This window comes from Amblyomma maculatum, chromosome 6 (assembly GCF_055883805.1).
Source record: "Amblyomma maculatum isolate TAMU_Amacu chromosome 6, ASM5588380v1, whole genome shotgun sequence".
Lineage (NCBI taxonomy): Eukaryota > Metazoa > Arthropoda > Arachnida > Ixodida > Ixodidae > Amblyomma > Amblyomma maculatum.
The window spans coordinates 140645921-140662785 of record NC_139349.1 but is presented as its reverse complement, the minus strand read 5'-3'; the positions used below and the strand labels follow the sequence as shown (position 1 = coordinate 140662785).

Below are 16865 nucleotides of genomic sequence, written 5' to 3'. Positions count from 1 at the left end.
AGAAATACGGGAAAGGACGAAATGATGGATGGGACGTAACCTCTCTATTTTCGCCCGTGCGACTGTATGCAATACCTTTTTGCTTGCAAGAATAATGTATTTACTTCAAGTATTGTATTGTGCTCGAATCAATATACAAAGGTTCCATCGTGTATTTGCGGTCTTCATTTGGTCGTCCAACTGGGAACGAATTAGCAGAGATAATCTCTTTCGACGAGTTAAAGACGGAGGATTGTCTCTAATGCATCTATATGTGCGGCAGATGGTTTTAAGGTTTTGTTTCCTACGTGACCAAAAAGATGCATTCCTGAGAACCTTTATGCAAATCATTCTATCCAGTGCAATGCCAGAGTTTATAGTGTCTTCATGCTCTGCTCGGGGATACACTGTGTCACGCTTCCTGCTAGAAGTGGTGTGGTCGTTCAGGTTTTTGCGCGTGCGGTACTCTTTAGAGTATTTAGCGACGGTACCACCTAAGCAGCTGTACAAGGATCTTATTTCACAATTGTTTCCAGCTCCATTGTACAGAACCATATACTGTGAAGGCCCAGGGAAAGACGTGCTCAAGCGAGTTAAAAACATGACTGTTGCACCGGGCGTAAAAACATTCTTTTTTAAATTGCATACAGGAACCCTCCCAGTCAAAACATGGATGGAAGAAAAGGGCCTTTTTGTACCTTGGAGCTCAAACTGTACTATGTAGGAAACCTGCTACAGTTGAGCATGTGTTCCTGGATTGTTGGGATGCGGTATTTTACTGGGATGTGTTACAAAGGAAACTTAAAAAAGACCTGCCAATGACGCCACGTGGAATTCGGTACCTGACCACTGTTAATGATGATTTTCAGTATGACCTCATCATGCTATTGGGCCTTCACAGTATTTGGAGGAGTAGGATGGCTTATAGACACTGTGATGTCCATGCACGATCTGTATGTGATTATTTTATTGAACAAGTGTATAAACTAAAAGAAATTTTGAAGCAGCAAGACGCTGCGGAGGAGGTCTTGAGTCTGATGGGCGAACTTGTGGTAATGAAAGTCCATTAGACACGGTTGTCAGCCAAGGGGCATGGCAACCACGATCTTTTACTGATGTATTTCTACCAATTCATGCAATAAAGAAAAAAAAAAGCCTTCGTGGTAAACAGGAACGGCGTCTGCCTCCCGATGGGAAGGTCCGAGTTCAAATCCCATCTCGCGCTTCAGTGCCAATGCGCTCTACTCAATTTGGCAACCTAGGACTGCTAATTGAGCCAGGTAAAGTACTCTAGTGAGGTGACAATAAGCTGAGCACTCAGCACCGGGTTGTGTAATCTCCCAACCAAGAACTGATAGAGACAAGATTGCTACTTTTTGCTGGCGTCGCCGATAACGCTGACGCCAATTTTTGTAGAGAGCTCTAGGCCTTTACTAGCTTTACATTAAAAAGGTTAGATGGAGCCAAAGCGGAGGAGGAGCGCGAGAGCGCGCAGACGGGAAAGCACAGAACAAGTCTTCACATAAAAATGTAGTGTATGCTAATCGAAGTACAAGTGATGCAAAATGGCAAATATTAATGTAGCGTCTGAAAAGGAATTTATTATCTGCGGCTTGCCAAAAAAAAAAGAAAATCTGGCTATCGCATTGACGAATGAAGAAATATTGGGAGATACACAGTTTAAGCGGGAAGGGCGTTTCTACTGAACTCTGTATGAGGAGAGAACGAGATTTCGAAAGTAGATGTTTTCAAGAATTTCCCCTCAATTTATTCTCCCTATGGTGTTACCTATTTATTTGGCAATTCACATCTTCTATAGACCAGTCTTCATTCCTAGGCTAATGTGGTAAACCTGAAATAATAAAAGAAGCTTTTACTGGAAGTGCAAATCTATTATTCTTTAACGAAAACTTCAATTATAATTTTTCAGTTATGCTTCAATTCTAGAATTGCAAGGTTGTAAACTTTCTGGGAATGCTGCAGTTCATGTTTGTTTGATGTTAACGTCATAAATGACCCAATTGAGTTGGTGTCCACCTTTTATATCCTAGTAATATTTCCTATTGTTTTAAATCACACAGAAGCCGAGTAATCTAGCATGGGCGTGAAGCAAGTTGCATAAATTCATTTGTTAACCGGACTTTCCAAGCCATCTGCCTAAGTATCAAGTTATTATTTCCTGCTTTGGTTATTACAGTGTATATCTGGGCTGTTGATATTTCCCAAGAACTTGCAAATGTGAAAAAAAAATTTCGATCATTCGTAATTAAAACGAAAGATGTTCCTTTTTTTAATCGAGGTTCTTCCGCTAGATGGAACAACTTCAGTGTATCCTATTTAGGTAACTGTGAATTCTCTAGTCCAGGCCATCAGTAATGTGATATAGTATCCCTTTCTTTGAAAAATCTCTTAACTGACATTTAATATGTCATAATATTCGTTATTATTAAGGATACCACCTTTAAATATGTTTGAGCCACCACAATGTCTTAGGCTGAGCCACAGTTGTCAATAGTCGGTCCAATCCTAAAACCTCCTAAAGCAGAAAGTTGGGCGAGTTCAATGTCAAAACGGCTAGCCGGCTTGGAAACTCATGGTAATTGGGCCAGGTTATTCTTAATGGCCCGCATTCTCAACGGGACCGCATCTCAGTGGCAGCTGACGGGGACGTCATCGGTTCCCTGCGAACCATCGTCGACAACACGGAATGCCATCCAATGCTGCCGGCAGAGCATGGATTGTGAACTCAGTTTTCATTTTCTTTTTATTTCTTCAAAGATATCTGTCCAGGTGCATTACATTGGGGTTAGTACAAAATTTTCGATTTCAGTGTAAATACGTTTGATCAGGTGATCTCTAAAGTTTTTCACGCTACTTCTGCAATGCCTAAGCCGCACGGCAGTGTCGAGCTGGGGTCCTTATATACTCGTGGTCAGATCGCGCGCAATATGTCGATATAGCTTGTGCTGCTTGGCGGTTCGCGGGCCAGCCATCGTCGGGCTGCTTCACGCATTTGTAGAGGGCACATTATTCGGCTCACTGCATATCAGCAGCGGTCAGGCGCTACCATATTATCAAGGTTTTTGTCTTTGGTTTTGCGCAGACACACCCTCAAGAAAAAATTGGCCACGCACAAGACAATGAAAACTTGATAGTAAAGTACAGATGATACGATGAGGTGCAGGAGAGAATTTTGAACTCACTACTGATGTATTCCGGGTTAACTTTAAACAACACAATGTAGTTTGGAGTCTACAGTCAGACTCCTCCCGCACCACTGCTGTATCGCGGGCAGGAAAAGATATCACAGTTGTAGATATAAACAAACAGGTCCAACTGTACAAACTGTTTTCGTAAGGAAAATATAAAAAAATTGGCAGCCGCTTAGCTTGGTTAAGCCTGGTAATCACGAAAGCAATAGCTATGGCTACGCCTAGGTTGAGCTGGTGGTGTAGTGGTTGTGGTGCTTTTGGTTATGCTTATGGTTATGCAGTGATTCACTCTGGCCACGTCATATGCTTCAACTATTGTTTATTGCGGGGTGCTACCTGGTTATTCTATGTATAACTAGTAGCGAGGCAAAGGAGTGCCGTGGCTGCAAAGATATTCTTTGTTATGGGTGAGGTTAAGGCAGAATGTACAACTGCTGCTCCGGCACCGGCTGCAACGGCATTCTTTACGGCAGCAGAAATGAAAGCATCCCTGGAGACTGCGTTCGTTCCACCTGCTGCTAGGCCACCTCCTATAGTATCCAATGTTGCACCCCCGGTGGTAGCTGCGGTAGGAGTGGGAGTTAGGTCGCGGTTGGTAGCTACCGCCCCGCGAGTTGACGGCGCGAGTTGGGGGCCCTGTTTTTGCGGCAGATGGGATGACGTCACCTCACTACGCGAACGGCTGAAAAGTGAAATTAGTATTGCTTTCGCAATAATAAGATAGATTTTTGTTCTGGATCTAAAACGCAAGGATGGCAGTTCACTAAAATCATGACAAGCAAAGTCGGTCTGTTTGCGCCGCCGTTGATTTGAAACCCGTTGTCATTACGTGTTCTTACTAAGACTATGTTAGCCTCAAGAGCTGCCTACTGACCCCTACACGCCCTAGGCTAAAGACCGGCACAAAACGCATGCGAACTCGTCAGATGCGGGTCCTCTACCATCTGCCATATACCATGAATTGGAGAAAAGATTAGTATATTAAGGAACTCATGGTTGTAACTGCCTGCGAAATATTACCTGTAAGAGTCTAAGCGCTATGTGCGGGATGCCTTGATTTGTGGCGAAACTCGGGATCTCCCCCACACTCAAGAGGCACGTTGAGGTTAACGATGGAGTGGTATCAACAGATGAAATCGTACACTCTGCATGCCATCGACTCTTGCTTTATTGAGAATCCCACTTGGATTATCACTTCCTGAGCGTCATTTCATGGGTTTCATGTGCATTCGACAAATTACAACTCACGCGACCTGAAGTCTGCTGCATTATTTCGTACTCCCGAGTACATCACTTTCGCTCGTTACCTGTATAAGCAGCATTTCAGCGCATGTGAACTGGATGCGTTTTGGGATAATTATTGGGATGGAGCGCATTTGGCAAGCACTCACAGATTATGACTAGCAGCTTACCGGTATCGATAAAGAGGAAAGTATATAACAGTTGCATCTTACCTGTACTCACCTATGGGGCTGAAACATGGAGGCTATAAAAGAGAGTTCTGCTTAAGTTGAGGATAACCCAGAGGGCCATGGAACGAAAAATGGTAGGGGTAACATTAAGAGACAGGAAGCGTGCAGAGTGGGTCACAGAAATAACTCAGGTTACCGACATTCTAGTGGAAATTAAGAAGAAGAAATGGACATGGGCAGGACATGTAGTGCGAACAGAGGATAACCGATGGTCGCTGAGGGTAACAAACTGTATTCCAAGGGAAGGAAAGCGTAGCAGGGGGCGGCAGAAAGTTAGGTGGGCGGATGAGATTAAGAAGTTCGCAGGGGTCAAGCGGATGCAGCTAGCACAGAACCGGGTTAAATGGAGAAATATGGGAGAGTCCTTCGCCCTGCAGTGGGTATAATTAGGCTGATGATGATGATGATGATGATGATAGACCAACACCGATCTGTGACGTAAGCACGATGCGGTGGCGCTTCTATCGCCAGCGTGGTCCAACTGGGGGTGAAAAATAGGCTTAGTGCCCATAGGAATACATGGAAATATTCCAAAGCAGTTTTCTAATTTCACCTGTCATCTGTGATGGCGTTATTCGGTACAGAGCAACCATAAACGCCCTGGAATAGACCGTGGAAGTGTGAAATCTCATTACCGAGGCAAAGTATTTTTAAAACACCGCGATACGTACCGGGATGCGAGTGAGAGGGCGACCCATAGAAATACATGTAAACACAACTTACCGCAACATTTTGCTCTGGGGGGGGGGGGGGGGGGGGGGGACGTCTTGTACGACGCCCCGACGTCATGTTGCATGACACACTACATTCTCTTGCAAGTAATGCAAGCCTGACGACTTGCGGGACCGCTCACAGCACGATAAACTGACCGCGCACAGTTGCAGACGACCATGCACCACCCGTTGTCGCTAGCAGACGCTCCGGAGCGGGAGGCGGCCGCGGTGGGTATCGCCAGCTACGCTGTCGTCTGCTGCAATGGGCGAATCTCGTTCGGTTCATATTGTCGTATGGGGTTCGAGAACTGATTTTTAAATGTAATTCTGTCTAGGACGTATGACTGGAGCGAAAGTATTATTAAGCTTATTTACCCTATGCGGCAGCATATCAGACTGTAAGCGAAACTGCGCGATTAGCTACAACCAGCTTGCCTTTTGGCGATGTCTCTATTCAAAACATAGGTTATTCGGGGAGTTTTAAAAGTAGACTGCCTCCGTAATGACGCACCATACTTTATCACACACTTCTTCAAAGCGCTGGTCAACGTTTAACGACCGGCCACCACTTCTGATGATCTGCGAAATGAGAAAAAATGTTCCGGTAAGTTTTGTTTACATGCATTTCTACGGGTCGCCCTCCCAATCCGCACCCCAACTTGTTTTGCGGTGTTTTAAAAATACTTCGCCTCGGTAATGAGATTTCATATTTTGACCATATGTTCTAGGATGTTCATAGTTCCTTTGTACCTAATTACGACCTCACAGGTGCCCCGTGAAATGAGAAAACTGCTTAGAAATATTTCGGTTCCATGTATTCCTTGGCGCGCTAACCTTATTTTTCACCCCCAGTCGACTGCGACGCCGCGAGCGCCCCCTTTGTTTGTAAACACTGTGTTGGTCTATAGCTAAGTATGTTTTTTCGTTCTGCCGCGAAGGAACGCCACGTCATCCCCTGGAGCTCTTTTGCTTCTAGTACAAATTTCTCGAATGACGGAGCCTCCACTTGTAACGTTGTTTGGCAGCCTGCGCACGTGATTTGAAAATACTGATGGTCCTCAGAGCTATCTGTGCACATTCATTGGCAGAATTCGGGTGCGAGAATTTAGCTGTTTGTATTAGAGGGGACGTGAGAACCAGTAACATTTTCAGGCTCTGAATTTCGTTCGAAACTGCACTTTGGCTCGAAAGGGCGAATAATATTTTGCGTATCTTCACCTGAGTGCACAGCCCTGAAGAAAGCCGGTACCGGGTCAGGGGATGCTTATAGACATTTTTGCCCGGTAGGTGTCCGGCAGCGGTTTTGACCCAAACACCTCCCGTAGCCGAGACAGACGTCCTAACAAATAGGTCAGGGCTCGAGCACAATAAGCTCCGGAAATGTCATCAATGGCTACCCTCTATCTTCCATAGGGGCTTTACTGAGCTTCACTGCAGATCAAGCGGCATATATTGGTGGTTTTCCAGTGTCTTTTACGCTTCCTCAATATGATATTTTCAGGGAGGTATTTCATCAATGAATATTCGAGTCTTTACCAAGAACACTTCAACGATGAAAAGTGGACAATGGTAGAACACCTCCCCTCAAAGTCTGCACCGTGCCGGGATGCGAAGTCAGGCGTTTTGAGTAAAATGGCTCAAAACTTCGAGCGCGGAGGGCCTCTTCAAATTAGCTCGCGATAGCACATAAAAGGACATTCTAAAATCACTACCAAAAATTTAGTGCTCTAATGCGAAATTATGCGATACCTGAGAAATTAAATATTGTCAGCAAATTAAATGCGTATAATCCTTTTCACGCTTCCGAATTTCAGCGTGCTGGAAAAAACGCAAAAAACTCCCCTCGGTCTCTTTTGAGACCGTTGCGCAAATAACAAATTTATTCTTATTTTAAACTATATGATGCTCGCTAACATGCGACACAATAGCTTTAAAAGCACCGAGAAATCTTTGGATATTGAACAGGAGAAAGACTAACTTCACGAGGTTGGTACCGAATTGAACCAGCTTACAGTTTATCCTTCTTAGAGGCAGCCCTGAACAACGTTAAATAAAACAACGAAACATGCCCAGACTTGCCCGGCACTGAGGTTTCTTCTCAGTGCATCAAAGCCTTGCGGCGCAGCACCTGTCCTTGCAAAGGGCATCAGGCACTTGTCAGCCCACACTCGGCTCCAGTCGTCGACCGCTGGCGGAGCAGCGGTAACCGCGGTTAGAAGCCCAGTCATGATACTGCCTGAGTGCAGTGCCCACATAAAGCAAAATAAATTTTATCTTATGTAGTAAGTCCTAAATATTTTGCTCAAAACAATGCAATATATTTTGCAACGTTTGTAAGCGTAGGATTTTCATAGAATACGGCGTAAATATAGAAGTGCAGTTACTCTGAAATGTGTTTGGATGTGTGCACAATGGTTACAAAATGGCATAAAGATGTTTTCTATTCTGGCATACGTTTTATTTTTTGGGAAAACATACACTCCAGGTTGCAATTTTTTTTTTCGTGTAGACACAATTCTCATCTCGCACAAATTTTATCGCAAAGCAAGAATGGTTATTGGAGCTTGATTACCCTTCTAATCTAAATATATGTCCCAAATAAATATAGAACAAGCCCATAGAGCATAATTTATGTGAAAACCGCTCTTCTCGCGTCCTCAAAATTAATCAGAAATATTTACATTTTAGATGTACTGCCAGTTTAAATATTCACTGCGTAAATAATACAATCGAAATTTTATTATTAAAATCCGCAACTTCTCTTAGTAACATATTACCTCAAAAACTTTCCAGTTGCACTCGAGAACTGAAGCACTCCTATATCATTTATGAGGGGGCAAATACTCCTTTTTTGAAAATATATCGAACTCCAAGACATAAATAACGGCTGTTGCTCTTTTCAGAAGTTTGTATTATCAATATCCCTAACCATGTAATAAGTGGCATTTAACTTCATTATTGTCCGTAAGCAAATGATTGTTTTTATTGAGTGTCCATACATCCTGCAGACAAAGAATAGAAGTGCGCACGCACACAAGCGAATGTTTTTGTTTAGTTGGTAATTAATTTATTGCACTAGTTCAGTTTGTGTAGGAAATTTGGCAGTCCACGCTGAACCCTGGCCAATCCCCCTTCATGGGTACGTGCCTTATATCATGGCAGATGAAGAGGAAGAAGACTGTCCACTAAAAAGGCGCCGCCGCCATAAATACGTACTGCCGCCAGTCACCGATCAAGACGGCAAGTTGATCGATAGCCCCCATTCCAGCTTGACATAGACCCCGGTGTGAGAGGATGTCGCAAGACAAAGAAAAGTCAGCGCTCCAGCCGTCGACCTTCCCAACAGCGGACCGCAGTGCCTCGCATCGAAGCTCCTCGGGAGACCACTACCATGTCCTCCGCGCCTGTCATAGGAGTAAGCTTGGCCGTTCCCTCCCCCTAAGCACCGCAGGTGGCCGACACCAAGTCTTCCGCTCCAGTTACAGCAACCGCCGTGACTGAGCTGTCCCCCGAAGTCCTACGCCAGGTCAGCACCGTGTTTTCCGCCCCGGTCACAGCAACCATCTCGACCGTGCTCTCTCCTGAGGCTCCGCAAGAGGGCGGCACCAAATCCTCCCCTCCCGTTACAGCACCCGCCTCAGTCGTGATGTCTTCGCCACTGGACCACATCCTCATTTTCGGTCATGGCTGGTTCCAGAGGCTCGTTCTTCTCTGCACCACACTGGCCTTCTTCACAACCATTCTGCACGCAGCGGCGATCAATATTCTGGCACACCCCGTCGACCAGTGGTGCAAGGCCCCAGCAGAATACGCCCACCTGCCCGCAGAGGTGTGGATGAATGCCAGCTTGCCGCTCGACGCCGATGGCGTGGCGCACAGCCAGTGCTTTCGATACGAGCCGCCAGTTCCTTCCGAACAAGGCAACAGCTTTGAAAACCGCAGTACTATTGCCTGCGACGCAGGTTGGAACTTCGGGGTCGATTCCGCTTCTGGCAGCCAAATCAACTCGATCGTCAAGGAATGGATCCTAGTGTGCGGCCGACGATGGATGTTGGCTGCATTAATAGCTGCTTACATGTTCGGAGGAGTAGTTACTGCTCCCTTGGCAGGAATCGCGGCTGACGAGATTGGAAGGCGCCCCGTGCTATGCCTTGGGCTTTTCTGGATAGCGTTTGCGGGCATATCCCTGGTCTTCGCCGGAACCGTACTTACCTTCGCCGTTCTTCGCGCCTTCCTGTCTGCCGGGGCCGTCAGTGTCCTCGTCTCGTCCGCCGCGGTGCTGTTCGAAGTGACTGATACGAAGCATCGAGCCCTGTTCTGCAGCCTCGCCGTATCCGTGGGCAGCCTCACGGCACATCTGTACAGCACGCTAGTTTACCGGCTAGTGTTCGACTGGAAGGTCGTCCAGATCACATATATGGTGCCAACCTGCACCCTGATTCTTGCCGTGTACTTGATGGAAGAGTCGCCGTGCTGGCTCCTTGGCGTCGGGGACCTGAAGCGGGCTGAGAAAGTGCCGTCGTTAGCAGCGCGCGTCAACGGCGCCGACGTGGAAACCTTTAAACAGCGTCTGTCTGAGCTCATATTTGAACAGAAACGGCATCAACAGGACACTTACAGCTCTGACATCGCCTCGCAGTCACAAGGTGCTCCTTTTTACTTGTAAACGTGCTAGTCCCTTACAGCGGACTTATTATTTTTACATATTTCGCACCAGTAACAGAAACCCAAGGAAGAAAAACTAGGGAGCCAAATACCAAAAATTTAAGATTTACGTATATAGGTTAGTGGGAGCTCAACATACTTTAAGTGATTCAGCTGAGGGCTGTGCACTTTTTCAATCTGTAATTCATTGCGGTCTTCTGAGATTATACACAACACCAACGCCTTGCATTGCGCCTCCATCGAAATGCGGGCGTCGTGTATAGAATCCAACTCACGTCCTTTGCCTCAGTTCTCACGCGCCCTTACTAATCAACTACAATTATGCCGGGGAAGTTACATCATTCAGTTCTTAGTTTTTAAAATAAAGTTTATTTTGCAACTAGACGCTTTAAAGAAAAGCACATGAATTTAAACTCGATTACCAGCTGTAGAGATCCCGGCTTCTTTACAGGCTACATTTATAACAAATTAACGCCTGTAGAGAAAAAAATGATGATGATGATGAATACATTTATTGACATTGGATTAGATTAAGGGAAGGCTGATCGGGTCTCTAGTCCGGGGCACCGTTGGTAAAAGCCGCTGCCCGTGCTCTTTCGACGAGGACTCGTCGTTCCTCGAGGTCCGAGCTGGACAGGGCCGCCTCCCAGCCTTCCCACGTTGGCTGATTGATTATGTCAATACTGGTATTGTGTTGAAATTCTAATAGCTGACTAACTTCGACGCAGACAAAACATAGCGAATGCATCTGCATCGCGTTGTAAACAGCGTACGCAAGATTGCTGCTGAATTCCAATCAAACATTCGGCAAAATGTCAAATGGCAGCAAAAATACGACATAAATATTTGCGTAGTAATGATTTAAAAATCTTGTTGGTCGCCAAGCATACGAATTCATGAAAAGTGTTCAAATATTTTACCGTTCTACTATCATCTGTCTTAGAAATAGTTATAAAGGACGATTATTTATTATGCGCAGGTTTTCAGCTGCGACAAAGATGCAGTTCCCCTCTTTATTCTAGCCGTAGGCAAGGCCTATGAGCAGGATTCTTGAAGGCCTGATTGTGACCTCTCCTACTCATAGAAAGGCCAAAGCCATAGCGGTGCTTGCCGTTTCAGCAATGCATGTCCTCTATCAAAAAACGCAGGAACTGTTCCTGCGGCTACGACTAGAAATATATTGTTGTTGCGGTAAAAGGGCCCTTCTCCAAAGTTCTAATTTAAATATATTTTCAGATGCAAGATTCAAGACTATTCTTCCCAGTATAGGGAATATGCAATATACAGATTTCGCTCTGCCAATCTCTTTACCCTCTCGCTCAGCCTAGTGGTTGGACAGGCCGAATAATCGCCGCCTGAACGTGTTTTTCACGCCGCGTGCCTGCATTAGTGGACATGGGTACATGAGCTCTTTGAACCACGTGAGTTGTGTGTGAAGAAATAAGAGCACCTGGTAAGAGCTATAATCCCCTTACTTGTTTATTGTAGAACTGATGTACCTAAGGCCCTTTTGTCCAATCAGGGCAGTAGAACCATAAAAAAAATATTTCTGCAATAATTTCGCAGTGTTGAACAACCTTCATTAAGCAATTATGTCAGAAACTGGTAATTATATCAGAAACCGGTAACATACTTGATCCTTTATCCTCAGAGTGCTAAATGTGCGTTTCAATAATTGACTGTTTGAATTGCCAGGGAATTACCACGCGAACACAGCACAAGGATCGAGCTTGCTTCGGAGCGGTACGCCGCCATCTGTAAAGCACAAGTGGCGGCCTTTAGTCGGCTGACGTTTCCCACGTGCAGCAGATGTATACTAATACCTTTCCCATCCAAGGTATGGGACTGCCCGTCGTGGGTTGACGGCTACGGTGGAATATATGTACGCAGAGCACCATTCCGATCGTCTTGGATCAGCGCATAAGGCACAGAGTGGTGAAATCCACTTGTACGATGAGGTGTAAGCAAGGAATATTATCAACCAGTCACACTCATCTATTTTTCTGAATAAATATTCGTATTTTGCACAACCCAAAGGGCTAACGGCACCGGTTTTTAGGCGCAGAAAAGAATTTTGAGCTCCATCTGGGCACATCACTTTCTCCTACAAGAGTGAGATGTCAATCAATTCACACTATAGGACATTCCAGTCACTTAGAGGGCGGTTATTGCACTTCTAGTCTCACTTTAAACATATTCCTAAACCTCCGTTTGTAAAATCCCGTCATGTTTTTTTTAAATATTCATATAGTGGCACGGGCAGGTGCACTTTATTTTTTCTTAACTTTTGGTCTGCCTCACTATAGTATATATGTATGGTAAACACAGCGTTCTCTTGAGGTTATCTTCACCAAAGCGTTGTCAAAAACGCTTGACGTCGGCGGCAGAGGCAGAATCATCGCCACAATCGTTATCATTCGCGTATCAAGAGACCATGCTCCCTCTAAACTTCCCTAACGTCTCTCTGACGCTTTCGCACTTCGCAGGGATGTACGTGACCGTACTGCTGCGGAACCACACTCTGCGCAAGCAGTCCTTGGTCTTCTTCGCTTGCTGGTTCGTCCTCTGTGCCGTGTACTACAAGCTCGTAACAGGCCAAGTCATGAGCTCCCACAGCGTGGCAAGCATTGCAATTGACATTTTGAAACTACCCTCTATACCCGTAAACGTATTCATCATCACGTTTGCCGGTCGACGCAGGACGCTTGCAAACAGCTTGTTTGCAATGGCCTTCGTTACCGGATCACTGGCCATAGGGCACATGTTTCGCGCATCCGGTCACATCCTGGTTGTTACCGTCGTGATCTGGGAGCTGATTTTTGACCTCTGCATCCTCACCCTCTTCATCATGACGGCTGAGCTCTACCCGACGGTGGTGCGCGGAGCGGGGCTGTCCTTCTGCTATGCCTGCGGGCGAATGGGCGCCTGCGTGGCCCCGTTCCTCAACGAGGTCCGGGCGCCATACTTGAAGGATGTTCTCTACACCGCAGCGGCGGCACTTTTGCTCATTTTCGGACTGATGGCGCTGGCGCTGCCGGAGACGACGGAGGTACAGCCAGCAAACACGATGCGAGAGTTTGCAGCGAAGTGGCAACTGAAGTCTCCCCTGAGGATCGCACGTGGAGGAGGCAAGCGGAAACGATACAAGAGTGCCAAAACCATACACCGAGATTGATGCTGCATTGGACCAATTGGAGCAGCTGGGAGCTAAAAAAAAAGCGATGATGGCAGAAGGGGACGGTTTGGGGGGATATCACACTGACGTTTGAAGAACATACCCTGGCATATCACGTGATATAATTTCAGCTTTTACTGCTTATGTATTCCATTATGTGAACGATATCATTTCGGCTTTTTTAATTTCTTATCGTTGTTGTCTACAAAGTACTCACAAATGTTTACACATACCGGTGATTTAATGACCTGCATTGGTAGGTCTTCACGCTCTGCGAGAAAGACGTTTACCCATATTCTAACATCTGTACTTTTTGATTTACTGAGTTCCGTGATATGCAAGGCGTGCTCTGCAAATTTTCAGCTCAACATTTTCGCATATGACAATATCTAATTTTAACTACTCACTCCAAAATGCTGCGCTGCTCAACAGTCAGCCATAATTGGGCCTCATGCACCTGATTGCGAACTGGAATAGCATGATATCGCAAAGGTCGATGGTCTGAGATAACTTGGAAGCTCTCTGGCAGTGCTGGATGCAACGTTCAATTAACCACAATTTTTTGAAACCCTGGACTAGGCACATGAAGTGGAGCAATGCTCACCTTTTATGCACTAATAATACTACATAACAAAGCATTCTGCTTCTAATACATGGCTCAAAGGAGTAGGTTTATTGTTTCATCATTGAAAGGACAACGAATATTTATATTTGGTATGTGGCAGAAAGGAACCAATCTTCTGCCCCGCAGTCATGGGCCTAATGACACTCCATCCCTGCACGAACTCTGAATTGTAGCAAAGATGACAACTGATCTTCGAGCAAGAGGCTCATTATATACAGAATTTAATAAATTCACCTTGAAAGCGAATTCCGGATGACGTGCCACTTTGCAACCAGGCGAGCGGTCCTCCTGCTGGCTGAGTGGCGCGAAGGACGGCGGGATTTGAGGAATACGCGAGATGCATTAGCCCTCGAGTGGGCATATTCAGGGTGGTGAAACAAAGCTTGCATCGTAACTACTCTAAATAAGCGGTATACGCTGAAGGTACTACCAGCATGCGCACCTATATGTAGTCATGACGACCGGGCAGTTAAAAGGTTCTATAAAGATGTAGAATCGGAATGGGGACAGTAAAATCACAGTATAGTGTACTGATGGCCGACTTCAATGCTAGCGTAGGCAGAAAGCAAGCTGGAGACATAAGAATACTGAATTCCTTCAGCAAACGGAAAATCAGAAGTAGAAATGGAAAAGCCCTAACGCGGAGACTAAAAACAAAATTGTATTCATATTGTGTTCTTAGGATGTAGAGGTAATCGGAAAGGTGCGATGAGTGACCACAGAAAGGTAAGGTCTCGAATTAATCTGGATTTTAAGAGGAAACTGAACAGATTAGTTAGGGAGAAGTCCATCAACGAATTAGAAATAACTGGAAAAGTCAAAGAATTCGGGCTCTCGCTGCAGAATAGGTTCTCAGAGCTAACCGAGGAAACTAACCTTAGTCTAGAAGCAATGAACTATAATGTTACAGCTATCAATACTGAGTGCACGGTAGAAATAGGCGGTAGAATTATTAGAAAGGATACCGGCAAACTGTGAAAGGAGATGAAAGATTTGAATAATAAACGCCAAAGTATGAAAGCCTGCAACCAAAAGATCGGACAGAACTGGCAGAGATATCAAAGCTAATCAAAAGGTGCAAGGTGGTCGACATAAAGAAGATGTATAACATAGGGAAAATTGAGGATTACCTAAAGAACGGTCGTAGCCTGGAAGCGGCAAAGAAGAAATTGGGCATATGCAAAAATGAGATGTATGCACTGAGGGATAAGGGAGGCAATGTCATTAGTAACATAGACAAGATAAGATAGCCGAGGAGTTCTATACGAAACTCTACAGTAGCCATAATAGTCAAGACAAGACTGGAATTGGCTGTATAATGAAGAGCAATCAGACGGTCCAACAGTAACGAAGGACCAGGGTAATAAACCCTCAGCAGCTATGAAAAGGGGGAACGCAGCTCGGGAGGTTCAGGTAACTACAGCCTTATTGAAGGACGGAGGGGATATAGTGGTAGAAAAACTGGCTACTCAGTATACGGAATGCCTGATGACATCGACAAAACCGGAATCTTGGTAGAACGCTAACATAATCTTTATTCATAAGATAGGCGAGGCTAAGGACTTAAAAAAGTACAGACAAATCAGCTTACTATCAGTTAGATACAAGGTATATACCCAAGTAGTCACAAATAGGATCAGGAAAACCTTAGACTTTCATAAACCAAAGGTTGTGTGTGTGTATGTGTGTGTGTGTCTTGTGGGGTTTAACGTCCCGAAGAGACGCATGCTATCAGAGACGCCGTAGAGGAAGGCTCTGGAAATTTCCACCACCTGTGTCTCTTTAACGTGCACTGACATCGCACAGCACACGGGCGCCTTGCTTTGCGCCTCCATCGAAAAGCGGCCGCCGAGGCCGGGATTCGATCCCACGTTCTTGGGAACAGTGATCGAGCGCCGTAACCACTGCGCCACTCAGGCTGGGCCTCATAAACCAAATGATCAAGCAGGATTTATGAAAGGATACTGTATTATCGACCATATTCACACTGTAAACCATGTGACAGAAAAGTGCTCGAAATATAACGAGCCCCTATAGATAGCATTTATTGACTACTAGAAATCAAAAACTCAGCGGTCATGCAGGCATTGCGAGTTCAGGGTTCAGGCATTGCGAGTTCAGGAAGATATATTGAGTGGCTGTACAGCAACCACAGCTGCGCATAATTAAAGTGATAAAATTGTAATTGAGAAAGGTATTTAGCAAGGAGACAAGTTCTCCACAGTGGTATTTACAGCTTGCTTGGAGAGTGCATTCAAAGGCATGAAATCGGAGAAGTTGGGCAACACGGTGGACGGAGAATATCTCAGTAATCTTTGATTCGCTGAAGTTATAACCTTGTTAGGTAATTCAGAAGACCGGCTGGAATTAATTATAAATAATCTAAGCAGGGGAAGCAGACAGATAGGCCTAAGATTAATATAGAGAAGACTAGGGTAATACTGAAGAGCCTGGGAAATGAACAGCAGTTTAAGATAGGCAGCGAGGAGTTGGAAGCGGTAGGCGAATATTTTATTTTTTATTTAGTTATTGTACACCTCAAATACCCTAGTACGATGTGTTACATGAGGGGAATACACGGCAACACAGAAAATTAAAAATTAATTACAAAGATTAAATAACAAGATCTTCGACAGCTTTTTTTTAAATTCGCGGTGCTGGTTTGGAGTGCGGCATCGGCAGGCAGGCCATTCCAGTCGACTGCAGTCTGGACAAAGAAGGAATGCAGATGTGCAGAGGTATGTGCGCGAGGCGGATGAACGGCTTTTGATGACTCGTTCGAACGGAGGTGCGATGAGCTGGTTCTAGATCAGCAAGTGACAAGTGATAGAATTTGTGAAAGAGACTAAGTCTGTTGATTTTGCGTCGTGTCTCGAGGTTAGGCAGGTTAGGTTCAGATTTCATGGTAGTAACTCTGGAACGATAAGAGTAATCGGAAAAGATGAATCTAACTGCGCGATTTTGGACAGATTCGAGGGTTTTAGTCAAATAAGAAATATGAGGGTCCCATACTGCGCATGCATA

At 45.2% G+C, this 16865-nt stretch overlaps 1 protein-coding gene across 1 annotated transcript; it reads left to right on the top strand.

Annotated features, from left to right (window-relative positions):
- Window positions 1-8511: 8511 nt before the first annotated feature.
- LOC146186893 (solute carrier family 22 member 7-like) lies at window positions 8512-13216 on the top strand. Its single transcript, XM_084608137.1, has 3 exons — window positions 8512-8515; window positions 8820-10022; window positions 12528-13216. The coding sequence occupies exons 1-3, from the start codon at window positions 8512-8514 to the stop codon at window positions 13214-13216; spliced, it is 1896 nt and encodes a 631-aa protein (XP_084464263.1).
- The last annotated feature ends 3649 nt before the right edge of the window (window positions 13217-16865 follow it).